The sequence below is a fragment of the Papilio xuthus genome, unplaced genomic scaffold (genome assembly GCF_000836235.2).
Source record: "Papilio xuthus unplaced genomic scaffold, Pxut_1.1 DF826945.1, whole genome shotgun sequence".
In the NCBI taxonomy this organism is placed as follows: Eukaryota; Metazoa; Arthropoda; class Insecta; order Lepidoptera; family Papilionidae; genus Papilio; species Papilio xuthus.
The window spans coordinates 8,363,249-8,385,625 of record NW_013531704.1 but is presented as its reverse complement, the minus strand read 5'-3'; the positions used below and the strand labels follow the sequence as shown (position 1 = coordinate 8,385,625).

The 22,377-nt window shown below is 33.3% G+C and overlaps 1 protein-coding gene across 1 annotated transcript; it reads left to right on the top strand.

Moving 5' to 3' along the window:
- Positions 1-643: 643 nt before the first annotated feature.
- Sult (sulfotransferase) lies at positions 644-13,252 on the top strand. The gene is made up of 7 exons (XM_013316542.1): positions 644-908; positions 4,823-4,957; positions 9,890-9,989; positions 10,317-10,639; positions 10,720-10,814; positions 11,489-11,654; positions 12,328-13,252. The coding sequence occupies exons 1-7, from the start codon at positions 827-829 to the stop codon at positions 12,465-12,467; spliced, it is 1,041 nt and encodes a 346-aa protein (XP_013171996.1). The 5' UTR covers positions 644-826; the 3' UTR covers positions 12,468-13,252.
- Positions 13,253-22,377: the final 9,125 nt, after the last annotated feature.

Below are 22,377 nucleotides of genomic sequence, written 5' to 3'. Positions count from 1 at the left end.
TTTAACTTTGTGATGTATATTATTTGTATTGGGTACAATCCAAGTTCTCTGATCTTATACCTACTGCAAAATGAATTTTGTGACCTGCTCAAAATATTGGGTGACTAATGGCACGGGTGCTTTTGCTTCGCCACCGCTGGTGTTGATGTTCAAATTTTAAAATGAGACACATGTACAATGGAAATTCATGATAACACCGTTGTAGTTATGTTGTTGCTTATTAATTTGCTATTGAAGATATTAAAGAAAGAATGAATCAAGGAGAATAAAATCAAGAGAAGACTATGTTGCTTTCTCCTATGAAAAGGAAGGGGCATTGCTAAGGCCCCAGATTGTTGATCAAAAAGAGGACAAGACTTATTATTTGTGCTTCATACATCGTCATGTTATATTTCGTGTAAAGACGTATTCATAAAAAGAACAGCTGCTCTATGACCCTGATAGTTAAAACAATTCCGTAGCAACAACTACAAATAGGTGTGTCGATTCTTCAATTATTATTTAATGGTTGTTAATTTGTAAATCAATTATCATTCAATAAAATTAGAACAATTTCTATTAACCAACTGATTACGAACAAGTATTATTCAAAAGTGATAGAACACTAAAGGAAATACACGTGTCTTTAACTTTAAAATGTAAAAAAGAAACAAATTCATTTAAGATTTGCAATTCAGAATTTCGCGCGCTTTATTTTACACACTAAAATGTTATCAATTATATTAGATCGATAAAATATGATTAGATTATGCATTATTGAAAAAGGTTGGATATCGTGCGAGTGATACAGTGTCACATTGTTCCTGTTAATGTGTACTAGACAAGGATGGCGCCCTGGATAGACCTGCCTTACGAGATCAGGAACGTGACACCTGAAGAAGACAAAATTATCAAGAAATGTCTAATCGGTGCGTTCAGTGTGATGAGTGCTTCAGTGTTGTATTTTGTGTTTTAATTTTTAATAAATGCTAATATGAGGTATGTTTTGAAACGAATTTTATGCAAATCATCGAGAGAAGTAATAGTACGCTAATGATAAAAGTATTAGCGCTTGACAACAGTCGCACCAAAGGTAAACTAGTGTAATAGTCGAAAGATAGTATGCGTTAGTTTAGTGTATATTCACATTATTCTTTAAGACATGTCGTAGTTGGACGAAAATAATTAAATCTACCTCGTGTCTTACTAATTCTTAGTAATGTTTGGATGGATGGATGTTGCAACGTAACTCTATAATGGCTAAACAGTCTGGAATGACGCATAGAGTACTGTACCGTACTAACGCTTTTTTAATTCCACGCAGACGAAATCATGTGCGACAAGTCTTCAATAAAGTAATCGATTTAAATATATTTTTTTAATATATCATGATGAACAAATAAATTCCAAATCTAATAATATTTATTTTATTAATTAACTTTTATCAAATTTAAAAAATCTAAACGATGACTTTTAGTTTTTACCACAAGTAAGTGCATATTTTCTAGAGAACCTATAGGTTTTTGAGTAGCACAGTTTTGCTAACACATTTTGGCACATATTGCTATCCCTCACGTATACTTTGATAAAAAAGAGACGGCATATATTAAAGCAAGTCACGTTCGCGTCGATCGAAACCCACAGTTCACAGCCAAAATTAGACATATAGGCTGACAACATTATCTGACCCGGTGGGCATAAGTCAAATTAAATTTTGACAGCTCACTAGCGCCACGTTTTAAATGTCAAAAAAGTGCCACAAGATCTTTGGTTTACTATAGCCGTTTTGTAGTGTTTTTCTTTTACGGTTTTTTCTGTGTCTACGTGGATTGTTTACATTTTTTAACAGATGGCAATGTCTCTATCACCGGGTCAAATATATTTGTTTGACTATACGTTAAAATTATAATATAAATGTTAATTATAATAAACACTAGTCGTATAAAATTATTATAAATTTTTGCATTATATGTAGATAATGACATTATTTTTTTTTCTTTTAAAAACACAATTTAAAATGCATAGATAATTTTAAAGATTATAAACATTATCGTTGTCCCACAAAGATAAATATAATTTGTGCATTTTCACTATCTTTTGCTACTATGTGAGATACTGTACGAATATTTACGTTTAAATGCGAATATTTACACAAAAAATCACATTTCACAATTTGCGGACAGTTTATAATATCCCTAGTACAATTATAAGCTAACAAAGTTCGCTCAGTATACTATACTAGCTGTCGCCCACGACTTCGTCCGGTATTAAAAAATCTTAGTTAGTACCCTATGTGTTCTTCCAGATTGTGTTATACATCTATGCCAAATTTCAACGACATTCATAAAGGCGTTTATACTATTGTGGGGTGTTTTTTTATTTATTAAAATCATGATGACTTCGAATTTTTACCCCGAGATATGTTTAATTCCAGCGGTTTTATTATAGGATTACGTTAGATTTTATGAAGTAGGCGACTTGTAAATTTTAAGTAAATAAAATTTTCTCAGTCCGTATATAACTTCAGATTAATCTTTAGGTATGTAACCACTTAACTCTCAACGTTCGATTACTAATCCTATATATAAAAAAATGTTTGATAAAGAAATATACTTGATAAAATTTGGAACAAAGTCCAAAATGTAAATAGTGTTAGAAAGTTAGTAATTTTTACATATATTTACATGAAATAATAATAAACTTTATATAATAAAACTTTGTATGGATGAAATTCATAACGTCAATACAATAATTAAGACTAAAATTGCCAAATACAATTAAATATCCTAATTAATAACATACAAATTATTTCCATTTTTAAATCGTCGCTTAACGGAAAAAAATGTGGAAATTTCACGGAAATTAATTGTCAAAATATAGCTCATTAAAAGGTTATTAATTTGGACTAATTACATGATTTATCATGTAATCAGTAAAAGACGTTTCTTCTTGTCAGCCATGAGTCGCCCACTGCTGGGCATAGGATTCCTCCAAAGATCGCCACTATGACCGATCTTGTGCCACCTTGTCTTGTCTTGTCTAAAAAAAGTTTAACATGTGTTAATTATCAAATTAATTTTAATTACGTGTAAATCGTAAATATTATACACGTAAGAAAATTAATTTAATTATGACGTAAAAAATCGCATTTTAGGTGCGGAAAAAAAGCGAAGTGAAATTAGAATTAATTTAGTAAAGGTTTTAGTTTCCCTCTTTGTCTATTAAATTACTAACTTCTATCTTAATTGTAAATATTTTCTAAGTTCTAGTCCGTTCTGAATTAAAAAAATTAATACTATAAAAAGCACTATTCTTTAATTCTCAGCGTGTACAAACTTCTATATGACCTCTTTTTAATTTTTATGTCTCCACTAGCTGTCACCCGCGACTTCGTTTGCGCGGAATAAAAAAAAAACTTAATGCCTTTGTGTTCTGCCAGGCTATGTTCTACATCTGTGCAAAATTTCCGTTAAGCCATCCCCGTGATACCTTTAAAAAACATCCATCCATCTAAACATGCGCATAATAAATAATATTATCATATGATAGATTGAAGTATGATTTTGTAACAATTCGACAAACATATAAAACTAATTGTGAACATGCGAATCATAAAAGCCCGCTATCAATAACAAATTCACTTATCAATGGAGCGTTTGAGTAATAAAGTAATGCATAATCGTAAAGATATGAACAAAGATATAGAAGATCTCACGCCGGCCTTGGACGAAATCAACATTATCAACCCTTATCAAAATACCTGAGAAGGTGCAACCGATAAAATAGACGACGACGTAAATTCCATACGATTGTTATTATATTTTTCGAATATTAAAAGTTGCAGCGTATTACTATAGCATCTTTAGTCGTGTCTACAAGACTACGGCACAGGAAACTATGCTAAAACATAGGCCAATAATAACCCTAAACACATTCTTATTTACTTAAAGGCCGGTAACGCATCTACAGTTCCTCTAGTGTTGCGGATGTCCATGGGTGTCGTTGATCTCCTCGATGTTGCCGCTCGTTTGCCCCCTTCTATTATAAAAAAAAAACTATACTGCTATCACATTAAGTTTATAATTAAAATTTAAATATCTTTAATAAGCCTATTCTGATCCTTTTAATAAATAAATAAACATAAGTATTAAAATTCGTATAGATTTCTACATTGATTAAAAAAAATCCGAGCATAGTCGCGGTATAAAGCTAGTATAATAAATGCGGAAGATCGGCAGTTCTCAACATATCGGTCAATACCGAGCTCGATACGAATTGATAGCCTCAATTAAATAACGATTAACAAAGTTTGACGTAACATTTTGAGTGCAGGCGAACTTGTAATGTGAATCATTTCATAGTTGCAATAAATTGATAATTACTAATAAACATACGATCTACTTATCTAATACTAGCTGGCGCACGCGACTCCATCTGCGCGGAATATAAAAAAAACTATTGATAGCAGCGTAATGTTATATATCCTAAAGCTTTCCTCTATAAATGGACTATCCAACAAAAAAAGAATTTTTCAAATCGGACCAGTAGTTCCTGAGATTAGCGCGTTTAAACAAACAGACAAACTAACCCGTTTTATAATATTAAAACAGATTGTATAAAAGAATACTTCCGTATGTAAAGTCATATAAAATTTACGTATAAATTCAGAAATATTCCAAAAGAAATATGCTTAAAATAAGAAAAAGAACTGTTTTTAAAAAAATATTATATACATTTTTTTTTGTTTTTTTTTTATGCATAAATATTACTGGCATATCGTAAATATTATCATCAATTATTCGTCTGATCGAAGCAAACAAATATTTCTATTTTCGATTCACAGGATACACGAAACCATTTGTAAAATGCGGTAAGAACGAATACGTGATGGCGGCCTCGTTTAGAAAACACGCAGAGGAAATCTACAACCTTGAAGTGAGGCCTGATGACGTATGGGTTATCACTTTCCCGAGATCAGGTGAGTTTTAACAACTTTATCACACAGAGCGTAGATACATTCCTTTAAAACTTACCACCCTTAAGTAGAGAATAAACTAGGGAATCAATCCCGCGGGATAAAAATGCCCTAATCATGTACGTTAAACTTTAGCAACGTATGTGCAATGTTTGAACAGAAAGCAGACATCTATTGGTAGTCTCTTTACTGATAGCGACATCTAGAGATTTAGACAAAGTTCATTCGCTACGAAGCGATTCCATAGCGAATTTCAAAATTGTATGAAACTGACGCGCGACAATCACGTGACTTTTCTAAAGTTAATGGCAGTTCTATACATTTTTGAACGCACTTTAACAGTGGTAGAGCCCGCTTTAACATCTTCACCGAATTGGCCCGGCTCGCCCAGTGAAATACCACGACCACACAGAAGACAGGCGTGAAGTAGAAGCTATTCCGCGTTTCATTGGATGAGTGTGCGTCACGGAGGAACAATTTAGTCCTCTTTCCCTCCCCACCCTTTTCCGCATAAGGAAAGGATGGGAAGTGGAAGTGGACTTTCCGGATGAGAGGATGCATGGAAGGGGAAAATATTTTCTCTCTGTGCATCCTTTCCTCCGTGGATTAAAGGTAGGCAACGTATATTCAATTGCGTATGTCTATGGGCAACGGTCAATTCGCTATTTCAGCAATTTCAGGTGGCCGCTCGCTCGTTTGCCACCTTATGATATAAAAAAAACTTTGTCTGAATCGTGGTGGCCATATTGGTTGTGATCTAAATAGTTCTGGCACAAAGTTGCCAGGTACCTATTGCAACAAGCAGTAATGATAAAGCAAAAAATACACGGATTAATCTATAGCGAACCATATCACACGCCTCAGATAACGTATAGAGTGTTTGCTTGTACATGAGTACAGCACTCGTTTTTGTTTTTACTGTTAAAATACAGTGTAAATAGAAGTTTATTCGATATTCTTTTTTTTCGAGTTTTAATTCAGTTAACATATTAATTGCCGTCAACTAGCCTGACTTACTTAGCGTACTTCTGACTGCTAAATTAAAGTAAATCGAACTCTGTACATAAAACCATGTAACTTCCATTAATTACTGCAACTAAATGTTTACAAGGCGACTCTACGTAATTTTTCATACATTTTTGGTTCAAAATTAGGCTTTTAAATCTTATTTCCACTCTCATACACGGTTTAACCTTGAAAATTTTATACCAAACTTAGATTCCGTGTTTTTTCTAAAATTTTGATTGACTTTTATGTAGTGTGATCAGTCTATGAGATGAAGATTCGGTTTCAAATAATACTACGTTAACACGATAAAAAAGAAAATATTCCACGAGTGCGTGTACGATGTTCAAAGATTAACTATACTCATTTCGGAGTTTGTGATATTTGAACGAACGATAAAATATTTGATAAAGTTTTAAAACAAATGTATTCGTCTTTACAGAATACTTCGATTCTTTATTAAGATAAAATGAGCGAATTTTGTGATCATGTACATGAGAGAATTCAAGAGTTTTGAACAAACTTTTTAAATATAGAGCCATGCTTGTTCCAAAACAAAGAAAAATTCAAATGATATATCCACATGAGCCAGAGTGGTTGATTAAGGCTTAGTCACAATTTACGGTAGGTTCCGTGCCCCTAATCAGGACATCGAGCTGAACACAAGTTACATCTATTTAATTTAATAATTATTGCCGAAAAACAGGAAAAATATTCGCGTTCATTATACATGTCGATGAAATCTAATGCTGATAGCAACTATCAGATAATATTGTAGGCCAGAAATTTATCAAAACGGAGCAAAATTCAACTGCAATCACGGTAGTAAAAATCTAGAAACAAAAAACGTTGTATCTGGATAAAGGAATTTGACAAAATGTAACATAATTATTAAGCTTTTTTGAACAGTGCGACAACTTTTCTGGGCTGGTAAGAGGCGCTACTTACGCGGTTAGTTGCGTCCAATATGTTAAACCTAAAGACCGACCAGGACGACCCGGATGGCATAAGTCAAAGTAAATTATGTGAGCACACTAGCGCCCCTCTGACAATGTCACAGTCTCACAAGGTCCTCTTAGCTGTCATGTTTTTTACGCCATTTGCTATGCCAATGTCACATATTTTCTGACAGAACTAACCGCAATAACAGCGCCTCTCTCAATGGCCCAGATATCCTTGTTTCACTATATATAGTTATAGGAAATTACAAAAAAGAGAAAAACAGAATATAGAGTAAGGCAAAGAGACTGACGAGGTTCAAGTTGTAAAGATTGTGATGTTTAATTTAATATAATGCTTTTAGAATTTACGACTGGCAATAACTTATAATAATTTGCATAATCTTAGTGATTTTTAGTACAATCGAACTATATTATCAAATATAGATAAACAAATATTGTTGGTATAAATTGAATATGACATAATTGTCATAAAACTTATTTATGACAACGATATATGTATGTAGATCGTCGGTGGCTCAAGGGTTAAGCACTTGACTTGCAATCTGCAGGTCCTTGGTTCGAATCCCGCCATGTACAAATGTGTTTTTCGATTTCCGATTTACATATGTACATTTATCCGACGTTCTTACGGTGAAGGAAAACATCGTGATGTAACTTGCATATATCTGAGAAGAAATTCAAAGATATGTGTCAAGTCAACAAACCCGCACTGGGCCTGCGTGGTTGACTATGGCCTAAACACCCTTAACTCAGGGTAAGCTCCGAGCCCCTCGGTGGGGACGTATAGTGAGCTGATGATGATGATGTATATTTAACCAACGTTCTTACGGTGAAGGCAAACATGGTGATGCAACCTGCACATATTTGAGAAGAAATTCAAAGATATGTGTGAAGTCAACCCGCACTGAGCCAGCGTGGTTAACTATGACCTAATCACCCTTATTAGAGTAGACTCCGAGCCCCTGAGTAGCGACGTATAGAGAGCTGATGATGAATAGAATAAGTGTTGACAAATCAAATACGGACAGCATTCACGATTTATCGGTGACATGAACATAGTTCTTTATTTTAAAGTTCTTATTGCTTTCCCAACATTTCTGATAAATGTGACTCATCACTTCACTAATGACTAATCTTGTAAATCAATGTATTTTCCATAATATGATACATTCTATAATTAGTCATCAATGACCACTTCATGATTGACAATTGTTAAGTCGTTATTATGATTCATTAATATGTACTATGAATGTTGGCACTACTGGTTTTCAATTAGATTTTACTAATGTAAAGACTACTCGGGAATTAGGGAAAACCTATACTTACAATTTTAATAATAAGTATTTTATTTTAATATATTAAATAATGGAATAGCTGGATAGGAATTGTCGTGCATGGTCACTTTTATATTCTACACAGATTAAATAAAAGAAAAATATAAATGTTACTAACATTATAAATGCGAATGTTTAGATGGATGGTTGTTTATTAGACGGTATTTCCAAAACAGATAAACGGATCTCTATGTAATGGAGGGACACATACACTTATTGTGTTTTTTATATCCACGTTGACGGAGTCGCGAGCAAAAGGTGTAAATAAATCTCTTGTATACAAAACTGTTTGTAACTTGATGAATGCGTAAATTAACCACAAAATAACAGAAATGCGATATTTGTAATTAAATAAATTCAAAGTTCGTATCGCATCGCATACCTTTCATGGATTAAAGAATATTGATAATAATATTTGCAAGATATTATCATTATGATAACACAAAAATTCTTATCAATGATATAAAGAATTTATCGAATCAATGTCATTAAAATATTTTGAATGTCCCAGTTAATCCGGCTATGATTCGTTCATTGCGTGCATTTAAAGTGCATTTATAATTGTAAAATATAATTTGTTTATCTTCACCTACTTTCATTTCGCCACACCCTACTTTGACTTTGTACGAAATGATTCATTTTTTACATAAAATAAAAGTTGTTATACATTCATAATCACATCTTTTTCATCGTATTTTTTTTCTATATCAAAAGGTGGCAAACGAGCGAGCGACCACTTGAAGTCGCTGAAATAGCGAAGTGACCGTTTCCCATAGACATACGCAATTGCATATGCGTTGACTACCTTTAATCGACGCAGGAGAGGATGCACAGAAAGAAAATATCTTCCCTTTCCATGCATCCTTTCATCCAGAAAGAACACTGGGTGAGCCGTGCCGATTCGTGCGAAGATGTTAAAGCGGGCTCTACCACTGTTAAACTGTTATTTACTAGCTGTCGCCCGCGACTCCGTCCGCACGGAATTTAAAAAAAAATATTGGTCGCAGCGTAATGATAAAGCCTAAAGCCTTCCTCTATTAATGGACTATCCAACAAACAAAGAATTTTTCTAATCGGACCAGTACGTCCTGAGATTAGCTCGTTTACACAAACTCTTCCGCTTTATAATATTAGTAAAAAATTGCCACCGATGAGACCCATTACATTTATAACAAACTCGATGTCACCAGCGACTCCGCCCGCGCGGTATTAGAAAAAAAAATAACCTAGTAGACCATATCTACATCTATGCCAAATTTCTACGAGATCCGTTGAGCTGTTCTGCTGATACCATCTAACAAATATCATTCATCTAAATATTCACACTTATAATATTAGTAAGATGAAAGTTTTAAATACATATATGTTTGTAACACATTCAACCTTCACATTCTTTTTTAAAAGTTGCTATGGCAATAGAATTTCAGAAAAGTAGCCAAAACAAACATGTTCTTTTATGTGTCTGTTCAAATGTAAAAATAAAAAAGCTTTGATACAAAAGTACCAAATTGCATCTGCCTATACCCTCAAAATTACAAGCTTGATTTCCTCAAATATAAATCTTATTCGTAAAGTTATATTCCGTATTGAATATGAAGCGTGTCGTCAATTTACAAAGCGATCGTATCTTTCAGGTACGACGTGGACGCAGGAAATGGTCTGGCTCATAGAAAACGATTTAGACTTCAAAGCTGCCAAAGGAAAGCCGCTTCATGAACGATTTCCTATGTTGGAGTGAGTGTTATATGTTTTGTATGTAAATTTAAATATGTATGTCAGATTATTCGAAACTTGCTAAAGACGGATCATTCGTTTTATTTGAAAGTGTTTGATGACATAAAGATGACAAATAAGTCATTAAATAATTATAGTCAAATCCTACTTAAGTCAAAGAAAAAGAAATAGCTTAAGAAGGTAATTTTGTAGCAGGACAAACTCTGCACTATTAGTAGGCATCGAAAAGTAATCTAGTTCCTTATCAATTATGTAAGTACATCTTAAAATAAATAAGAGAGTTCCTTATCTACTTAGTATTAATAATACAAATATTTTTAATTTCAGAGTAACCGCGCATATACCACAAGTAGCTTTTGAATTAATCAAAGCAAATTTTATGAACTTAGCTTACTTCCAAGGCTTGAACCATGCTGTTAGGAAGCCCAGTTGGAAAGCGATAGCTGAAGCACCATCACCTAGGTTCATCAAGACACATCTTCCACTGTCTTTGTTACCACCAAAGTTGCTAAGCACAGCAAAAGTAATTTACGTCGCCAGAGATCCGAGAGATGTCGCTGTATCATATTATTACCTTCACAAAATGGTCGCCAAAACTCTCATGCGAGCAACATTTCAAACTTTCTGGGAAGCGTTCAGAAGAGATCTATGTAAGTTAATTAATGTACGAATCAATTTGAATAATGGACTTTTTGTTTAGTAGCATCTAATTTTTTTTTAATATTTCCAGTGCCATGGACACCGATCGTAGCCCATACGAATGAAGCTTGGGAGAAGAGACACAATCCGAATCTCCATTTTATGTTCTATGAAGATATGATTAAGGTAAATCGTAAAAAGTTTTTTATTTATATTTAAATTTATTCGTCTGATTTCTAGTAAATACCACTTCTTTACCAATATGCCTCATTCATAATGCTCATTACTGGATTTTGTAACATTAATCTATGACAAGTATTATTAATAGTCGTAATAATAAAGTATTATTGGTACTTAAGTATAATACTTAATAAAAATAATATAATATAATAATAAGAGACAGTTAACTAATGTCTAGTTGGTAATAATTACCAACTAGACATTAGTTAACTGTCTCTTTATTCATCATCATCAGCTCACTATAAGTCCCTACCGAGGGGCTCGGAGCCTACCCTTAATCAAGGGTGACTAGGCCATAGTCAACCACGCTGGCCCAGTGCGGATTGGTTGACTTCACGCATATCTTTGAATTTCTTCTCAGATATGTGCAGGTTGCATCACGATGTTTTCCTTCGCCGTAAGAACGTCGGATAAATGTACATATGTAAATATGAAATAGAAAAACACATTGGTACATGGGGGGATTCGAACCCAGGACCTGCAGATTGCAAGTCAAGTGCTTGACCCCTCAGCCACCGATGCTCTTTTTCTCTTCTTTATTATTTCTTGGTAATTTTGGGGATGCTACTAAGCCATGTCCTCATTGCAATAAATTATCTTTGAATTAAATTATTTTCCAGGATTTACCTAAAGAAATTCGTGCAGTTTGCAAGTTCCTAAACAGAAAGTATCCAGCAGACAAAATAGAAACTTTAGCCGATTATCTCAGTTTTGACAGTCTGCGAAAAAACAAAAACGTCAATAACACGGCGGGAGACAACACTGAAGTACAATTTCTCAGAAAAGGTAAATTTTAACCCGTCTAATTGATGACTGAGCATATTCACTTACGTATCATACTAATATTATAAACATGAATGTTTATATGGATAGATGTTTGTTTAAAGGTATCTCCAGAACGGCTCAACGGATCTCGATGAAATTTAGCATGCATATGTAAATAGTCTGAAAGAACGCATAGGCTTCTAATTATGTTTTTTTTTACATACTGCGCGGACGGAATCGCGGACATAATCTTATCACGTATCAATGATTAAAAAAGGGTATTCCCGCAACCTTATCTAAAAACTTTTGCTAAATATAGCTCAAACGCATATTCAATGTGATCTATATTTGTGATAATTAAACTGTAACTAAATGTCGCCCGTGCAGACATAAAAACAAACTTAAATAGTCGATGTGTTCTCCAAAGTATGTTCTACATCTATGGCAAATTTTAACGAGATACGTTAAGCCTTTCGGATATACCTATAAACAAACATCCATACATCCATCTAAACATTGGTATTAATAATATTTGTAAGATCGTATGTATGATTGATGTATTTAATCGGCAAGAAATTTAAGACATTCCGTTTGAGTAATAGTATTGTTTAGGCGTCAATTAATTCTTATTATTCGCACACTTAAGTCTATTACGTGTCTTCTCTTAGATAAAATATTGCTTGTTAATTTTCAGGAGAAGCAGGCGGTTGGCGAACACACTTCGATGCGGAAATGGAGCTACAGGCTGAGGAGTTCATATCAACGCGTCTCAGAGGCCTAGACCTATCTTATCCTTCCTTCCAACCGAATGAGACTGAATGCTCTCATTTGTAACCGTTACAGTATTAAGATTTATGTATAAGACTGATTCTGTAGAATGCAGTGAAGATATCAGAGGTTTTAGACATTCGATTCGAAGCGATTCCATAGCGAACTTCGAAAAAGTATGGACCTGACGCGCGACAATCACATGACTTATCGAAAGTTATTGTCAGTTCTATACATTTTTGAAGTTCGTTATGGAATCGCTTCGGAGCGAATACACTTTTTCTAACCCCAAAATCCTATTTCCACTTAGCGATTAATCGCATTATTTTATTCAACTTTTGTATGGTCGCGTGTCCTCATTCTAATATTGATAGCGTGACTACATCACGTAGGCAGAGTTCTGCGATTACGCTAAGTGAAAATAGCCATTAATTTTTTTTATCATGTCTTAAAAGTGTAACTATAATACATCTCTTAGCTAATTTATAGAAACAGAAGGACAAAATTCATTTCCTTGGTTTTTAAATAACTACCTAAAAGCTTTGCTTGAATGCGTTTAGTTTCATAAGTAAATCAGAAGCTTAGCTAATCGATAGTCTCTTGATTGTTAATGATCACTGTCCGTGTGCAAGAAACGTTGCCTGTTTCATAGAGCGAAAAGAAACTTAAAAAAACATCGTTTAGTCTGATGGAGTTCCTAATGTTAAGCCCTTCCTACGTACTCTAAAAAAATTTAAAGACAAAACGTATATAAGTTAATAAGCCATGTGTTCACAAAAGCTAAGTTAAATAAGTTTTTTTTTTTAATTGTGTGTAGTTTTTCTATAAGAGTAAGTCTCGACGTTTCTACGTAAAATTACCTCACAATTACTATTAATTTAAATAACTTAAAATTATAATTATTATGTTAAGTTAATTACCAATTAGTTGAATCATTTTTATTTTCGAATAAGTTAGTATAAGTTATTTTAATGTATATAAATCTTACCTACAATTTGAAACGAGATTTTTTTATTTATTCATCGTATGTGACTAGAAGTGTAGTATACCGGTAGAGATAGGTTAAGGAGGAGATGGACTGTAAAAGGTGACATGTTTAAGAAGGAGGTGACAACTAAGATGTCGGAAGATAAATCTATATAGATGACAAATACCTAGTGACCATACGTAACTGGGACAAGGACAGAGACATGATTATTTTATTTTAATGAAATGTTAAATTAACAAATCGATCGAAATCCGAGATACGAAGTCAGTTAGTGAGTTATAAAGCGGAATACGACGAAGTCAATTCTTGATACTTGTTCAAAGTTTCTGTATTCCACGGAAACCGCGGTGGAAATACAAATGCAGTGAACTAGTTTCAAACTTACGACATACCTATAGTTATCACTCGTATGTATTTGAACAAAGATTGAACAGTTAACAAGCATATTGAACTGTTAATTGCAGACTGTCCCATTCAATTATATGTTATGTTATAACTCTAGCTGTCATCCGCAACTCCGTCTGTGCGGAAATAAATAAAACTTAATTAGCCTATGTGTTCTTGCGATTCACGCAGCCTTTATGAAGACACCTTTACAAACATCCAACTATTCAACCATACATCCAAATATTCGCATTTACAGTAGTAAAATTTACGGTATTAAATTTCTATCAAAAGCATCTGTCAATTTTGGAATCTTTGCCATCAATCAAAACTATGTTTCAATGTGAAATGCGTCCTTTGAGTAACAATATTTATACATCGTGAATCTCCGTTCCCCTAAATCTGCACAATTCCAACAATCTTTGGGGATTGTAGGAAGAGAGCGTGACGTCACCAACTCAGAGCCCCTTACTCTGCACTTCGTTGTTTGAAACACGCAGTAAATCAAAACGGACTTTGCAATAATCTTGCGCAATAAATCATACAACTCGCAAGTCGGGGGTACAATCCCGTGTTACTAACTTACTTTTGTTTCAGTTTCTTAAACTTGCAATGTATTGGATATTAGATTTTGTTTTGTTTTATGTTTCCTGATCGTGTTTTGTTTATTATTTTGATACTAGCAGCAAGCAATTAAAGATGTTACGTGACAACCGAGATTTAAACATCTATTCTACACCATTGTCCATATAAAAAAGGATCTGGACAGACGGACGGACGGACAACAAAGTGATCCTATAAGGGTTTCCTATGAGGTACGGAACCCTAAAGATAGTCTAATATTATGAATGTTGAATTCATGGATAGATGGATGTTTGTTTGGCGGTATCTCCAGAACGCTTGCATAGATCTCGCTAAAATTTGGCATTAGAACATAGTTTGGAATAACAAATAAGCTACTTAAGTTTTTTCCGCAAGAACGGAGTCCGGAACATTATCTTAGGATCATATTAAGTATTCGAATCCGTAACCTAAATCTGTAGACTATCGAAGACAGTCAAAACAACCTTTATTTTACCTTAAAAGAAAACCTTTAACTATTACCATACTGTCTAGATATTAAACAAATATCAGCAAATGTTAGACAAGCCTATAGTTTTCATACTATAAAAAATAAAATTCCTTTCGCTGGATTAAAATCGATTGTAGGAATTACTTTCCTCTCAACTAAATTAATTCCTACGACGAAAAGCTTGCTACATGAATAATACAATACCTTACTATGTTACTATTTGTTGACATAAACAGTATTTTTATGTTAAATATCACAAATGGCCAGGATCCAAAGAATAACTATAACGGGATAAACAATATTTATAAAGATTTAAAAAATGTTACGAGTAGTGCTTGAACTTTTATTATTTGAAAAATCCAAGAAAAAGTACTGAACGAAATTCGTATAATGCTAATATAATATTAATGGATGGATTTATGTTACTACATTTCTCCAAAACGGCTAAACGGATCGAGTAAGTTTGGCACAAACATAGATTATAGTCTGGGACAACACATTGGCTACTTACTATTTTTTTCCGTACGAAAAAACTAATGATAAAATAATGAACACTGAAGTTTTGTCTATCGATAAGATAATAGTTTTCTAATTAATAATATAAAAAAAAATCTCAATAAATATTAAACATTTTATTAATTTAACTATAATATATGTACCAAAGAACATAAATAAAAAGTTTTAGTTACAACACCAACTACAAATTCACTAAAGTTCACACAAGCGACCCAAGTTTCTAGAACTTTACTCTAGTGACGGAAGCGAATGTTTTACGGTAACATATGGAACAGGAACACAACTAGTAACATAACTCGCATTTAAACTATACAATTTCATTGTTAATTCGTGTGTTCAAGACAATCGTATTAATTCTAATAAACACAAGAAAATATATTATAATTGTTCATATTTGACTAGATGTCGCCCGTGAATCTGTCAGCGCGGAATTAAAAAAAAAAGATCAATAATTGAATTAAAAACAACCCTATCTCCCAAGATGGACCAAATTACAGATGCTTACAAAATTTGATACGAATTGGTTCAATAATTTCGGAGTTGATCACCAACATGCATTAGAAGTATATAATTTTATCTTTATTCTCATATAACTATTTCCATTCACATCCTTTGATATTTATATAATTATCACGTCATAACCCTTTAAGTAGGGCATCTATTCCAGGGCAGTATTCAGGCATGACTACCTCGGTAAAGGGTCGATCACGTCACGCGTCGCATCGCTGTGGTCTAATGGACCTCGCACGCTCTAATTCACAAACAGTTTATGCGTATGCCTAAGTACAAAGGCTAAATGCTTTTAGGTTTTCAGTTCAAGGCTTTTATGAGACACTAGCTAACGCTTTCGACTCCGATCGCGCGGAAATAAAAAAACTTAATTAGTAATCTATATGTTCTTCCAAACTATATTCCACCAACGCGATCCACGCAGCCGTTCTGGAGATACCTACTACTACAACTACACATCCATCCAAACATCCAAACAATCGCATATATGTATAATATTAGTAAAATAACTTTTAAAAATCTATGCAAACATAATTCGTACTTAAAATAGTAGTGAACTTTAATTTCTTTTTTGTCATAATTACAAAATAATATTTCTACGAAAAGGACAACATGTAAATGCTCCCAATACCAATGAGGTTTTAATCTAGTTAGAGGATTCGTCTTTAGTTACAGGCTATAAAAATAAGGAAGCTGTCAATCCATCTTTGCATTAAAAAAAAAGAAATCTCTGACTGGTCTAACAAATAAAATTGATAAAAAATGTCATAGTATCATAAAGTTTGAACTTAAGTCGATACAACAACAGTTGTTGCAGTCCAAGCGATAAATTCCCCCCTCCCCCTTCAGTGTTCTCGCAACTGACCCCACTCAGTTGTTGGAACTTCGTTTTTGTGACGGAAGCAACTGTTTCACTGCAACATTTGGAACGTGGACAAAACTTCACAAACTTCCCTCTATCGACCAAAGGCGAACAAACAATTTTGACATCAATTTAAAATTATCTAAAGCTCGCCTTTGTTACTTCAAACACTACTAATCCGATTGCTACAATTTTTTTTAAACTACCAAAAGAATTGGTTTTATAGAAATAAGATTATTTATTTAAACTGAAGATCGACCGCTGTTTTTACGTATAAATTAATTCAAAATAAAGCCCATTACACATGTTCCATTTCAACTACAACGGAACTGTTCAGTAGAACTCGCTAAATTACAGTATAATTCAATATACACATAAGTTTAAACTGAACGTCTGTAGGGGCCTTAAGCCCAGATAAGTTCGTTAACCTTCATTCTTTCAAAAAATTACACGTCACGTAGTGAATCATTTACACTTTGCTGGTAGTTTATAAATGCTTAGTCCGATTACATCGTGTTGAAGATTGCAATTAAATACTTAATACATACCAATATTACTCCGGCTTCAAAATTCTACAATAGTGAAAGTATAAAGATATAAATTGTTATTCTGTTCAGTTGACAGTTCCACTTGGGTTCACTTTCGCTTATTACGCATTTCCCGAGGCCTGAACGAGCACTAAATCAAATCGGACTTTGCAATAATCTCCACGATAAATCACTGTCTGATATAGAAGGGTTATGTTGGTCTTTACAAGTTTGTCTCATTGTAAAGAAAACTTCTCTGTCACGTAATTTCGGTAACGTCTAATTTTAAGTTACTTTTTATATGGAAAACTATAGTAAAATATTAATTATTTGCAGATTAAATAAAAGAAATTACCCGATTTATATTAAACGACGTCAAAAAATTATCATAAAGAGTAAATATAACAAGGTTTGTAAAATTTATAAGAAAAACAATACATTTGATGTATGTAAATTAAATTAATAGTAATAATTCTTGTACATTTCCCTCGCCAAAACTTGGATATAAATTAAAAAGATAACATTCTTAAACTGAAACAGAAAATCTTTTTACACTATATGTAAATTACATTCAAAATATCAACGAATACGTCCTTCCGACTTCTGACGCTACCCCCCTTCCCCTTCCTTACCCCCTGCTCCTGCCGCGTTGTAAATCAAAACTGGCTTTGTAATAATCATGACTATAAATCAAGCAAGTCCCCGTCGTTTTGGATACGTCGGTATAAAAATATTCAAACCTTATGGTAGCTTGGAATTAACTGCAAGTTCTTAAGTACTCATAGTCATGTCTAGTGGATTGTCCCGGTATATTGGTTCAGAGATCCGGGATCCTCGCAGTCGCACTGTTTCGCACCGAGAAGGGCCCAGCATCATTTTCAGTCGTGTCATTACCTAAAATTTGCTTATGAGGAACGTCTCGTTTGAAACTTCAAGCCGGCATAAAGTTTGAATGGTATTATACTCTCGATAACTTAAAGGGTATTCCGCGCCGACTTTTCTTACTACGAACTTCGCATTTCCGTGTTTTATAATTTTTAAGTTCATATATTTCGAATCATGAATAAATAAAACTGCATAATTCGTATGCAGTTTGATATATCGCTAATATAGATAGATTAACCAAATAAATTCCAACTTTATACCTTCACGCGTTTTTGAGAAAAAGGGTCTTGACAGACAGACGGGCGGCCAACAAAGTGATCCTAAAAGGCTTCCGTTTTTACCTTTCGACGTACGGAACCCTAAAAAGACTACGTGATAATTGTAAGAATCCTAAGAAAATCTATAGACAACTTAAACAGAAGTCAATCTGAAAGTGCTTTCATAATATAAATAAAACTTTTTTTTAATTACGTGTTACATATAAAAAGCGTTTTAATGATGTTTGCTATCATAAAACATGTTTGCACAAACTCTTTGAAGACTCTTCAATAGTGTCTAGTCTAGTTTTGTGATATCAACCTTTGCGGTTACAACTGTCGCCATTCTCAAAGTTTATTCCGCAGACAAGTCGTACACAAACAATTGTGTAAACTCACCTCACTCTTATAGTTTGTTTGATGTTGCTTGCAAATACTATTTTACACTTCGTTTAAGCAATCAAAATACGTACTGAATTGTTAGTGTATTTTTTTCACACCTGACTGACGAAAAGGGTAATATTCGCGTGTATTTATGTTTGTTTTGATGTTTAGCTTTTTACAGATGTTACGGATGTGTAATGCCACGGCTTAACATATTATATACCTTTCTCCTCTAACCTTTCCATTCGTAAATTAAAAAATAAACTGATATTCACGATTGAAGTTAAATAAAAGCTTGACACTGGAATCTGACCAGTGTTGGCGAAGCTGAGCCACCCCCTTTTGCTATCACTGTTTTTGAATAATCGTGTGCTGTATAACTTTGTTAAGTTTCTTTATGGCAATAAAGTTTATTATTATCGTGTTTGTTTATTTTTCTCAGCCTTTTGGCTGGTACAAACTACATTTACAGTACAAGTACAAGTAAATGCAGCATGTGGTGTGTAATGAAGCTAATCTATCATTCGTTTGTGCGTGTTTGTGTGTGTATGTGTGTGCTCGTGTGCGTGGGTGTGTTATGAGTGCTCTGTTATATTGTTCTCGTCTATTTGCATGAATTTTCGGACTATTCTGCATGTATTAAGTATTGCTGCTTTTTGTAGAGTGATGTATAGGGTTGGTTTTAAGTCTAACAATTTGAGGCTATGGTGGAGATGTTTGGGGATGATTCCTGTTGTAGAAAGTACTATGGGTACTACGTAAACTTTATCCTGTCTCCATATTCTTGATACTTCTTCTTTTAATTCTGCATATTTGCCAATTTTTTCTGTAATGGTTTTTTGTATGTTGTGGGTGTTAGGTACTGCTATGTCTATTAGATATGTTGTTTTATTGAGTTTGTCGATTAGTGTCACGTCTGATCTATTGTAGTGAATAGTTTTGTCTGTAAGAATGGCACGGTCATAGTAGAGTTTATGTGTGGTGTTTTCTAGTATAGTTTGTGGTGAATAATTGTAGTATGGTGTATTTGTGTTTTGTATGAGATTGTACTCGAGTGCTAGGTTTTGATGTATGATGTTAGCAACTTGATTGTGTCTGTGAGTGTAATCGGTCTGTGTGAGTGTAGTGCATGCGCCTGTTATGTGTTGTATAGTTTCTGGCTGAGTATGGCATCTGCGACATTTATCATCATTAATTGTTGGGTCCTTTATTATATATTTTCTGTAGTTTCTAGTATTATCTGGTCCTGTATCGCTATCATAAAGCCTTCTGTTTCGGGGAACAGGCTACCTACTTTGAGCCATTTATTTGATGCTTATAAAGTTTATTATTATTATTGCCAATATATTTTTCCTGCAAAAATATATAATATTTCAGATGATCATTTATCTTATTTCAAAGGAAGTAAGAATTCGTGACTGAAATAACATCGCGGCAAACTTTTCTCTAATGCTTTGTTAATCTTTAAAAACATACAAATTCAATTAAAAGCAACTGTCATTTTTTACGACGTTGCTTGATAATTGTGCATTAAAAATCTTCAAACCATAGATCTTAATAATATAAATTCGAATGTTTGGGTGGATGTTTGTTTGAAGGTATCTACAGAACGGCCTAACTGAATTCGCTGAAATTTGACATAGATGTAGAACATAGTCTTGAAGAACACATACACTTATTAAGTTTTTGTTTAATTCCATGCGGACGGAGTCACCGGAGACAGGTAGTTCATCATAGAAGTCATATGATTACGAAAATTAATTGCCGGTCTTCGTATGATAATTGTTTAAAAATTTTGTTAGTGTAGTTTTTAGTCGACTTCAATTAAGAGTTCATCAATTCTGTATGTACTTTTACTACATTTTTTTTATGAAGACGGCTTTTTTTACATAATGGACACTAAAAAAAAAAAAAAAATGTACACTTAAAGTCCCACTTAGTGACCGTTTACGTTTGTTAAATATTTGGTTAAAAAGTTGTTTCTACACTACCCTATTACAAGATCGTAAAACTACTACGAACATTAAGCATCCGTTTAAACTTTATCATAATAATTCTTTATTCGACACGACCGACCGACCGACACCGTTGGGAATAACTTTGGAAGCAAAAGCTCTACTTAACCTTACGACCGCTAAACATAAAAAGTAACTTGTAACATTTCCAACCATAAATCCCTAGTGGTTCTTTCGACTGTCTTAAGTTTTATAGAAGTTTATTGCTTGCCGCGCCAGCGCGAAATACACATATTTCTAAACTGAGAAAATACAAATAACGTAGGCTAACATTTTTTTTAATATTGCAAAGATGAAAATACTTAGAATTACCCTTAATACCCCAAAAAATATAATTAGATACTGTTTAGGTAAACATGTGTTTTAACCCTTTGAACGCCGATGAAGTATGTTATGGATGTTAAAATGTGTCACCATAAATATGTCAAGAACTAATTTCGCAATCCTTCGGTTACGTTCGTATAATGCTTTGCAAACGAATTTACAAAAAATTAGGAACATTAAATTTAAAATGAATATACAAATTCTTGTTCGGCCTTTCCATTCTATAGAAATATACATGAACCTAAAAATATGCAGGGAATTAAAAAGTTAAAACAGTAAAACTCCGGTCGGAAATAATGCGGTGAAGTTTTTTTCTCTGCCGCATAAAATAAACATTTAATTGAAATGCTACGAGCCACTTTTGCTACGCTTACAAAAAATCGACTTCAAAAATATTACTTATGTTAGAAAAGTTTTAAATATGTTTTAAAACTGCGCTAAATTAATTATTATTTGTTCCATAATGCCATAATACATTTATAATTTGAGAATTATTTTAGTCCAGGAATTAAAAAAGGGTCTTGGCAGACAGACGGACGGACAACAAAGTGATCCTATAAGTGTACCGTTTTTTCCCTTTCGAGGTAAGGAACCCTAAAAATACGTTTGACCTTCAAAAGAGATAGAAAAAATTATATATAAGTTTACAAGTTTCAAAACGATGATTCATTGGTAACGTATATAAAAATTAATAGCATAATAAATAGCAAACGTTAACTTAATATCGCATTAGATGACAAAGGAAATAAGATTTTGTCTTCGAAATTTAAATTCAAATCGGAATGATTATCAAGAGAATTATGAAACGATTTGAACGAACTCTTCACAAAGAAACATACCCGTACATTTATCAAACAAAAGATTATTATAAAACAATACGTAGAATTATAAATTCGGCGGGTCTAATTAGGTGGAGCGGCGTGGAACATAGCAGATGCTCTGCCATCTATAATGGTTAACTTAACCAGGGCCGGTTCATTGTTAAAACACAATACGGCCCACATAAATTAAGATAAACCTACACAAAAGTGCTTTCGGGAGTTACGGGATCATCATTAGGTATTCCGCGGCTCTCTGCTAGAATACTGCTGCTATGTTTTATGAAATAAAATTAAAGAATTGAAAACGAACATTTTGATTTAAATTTAAATAAAAACTTAAAGATCATTATTAAGGCTATGTCCGCCTAGACCCTAGTGGCTTGCATAGCAAAAGTTGATGACATGCAACAACATAATTAGTGTGAATTTAT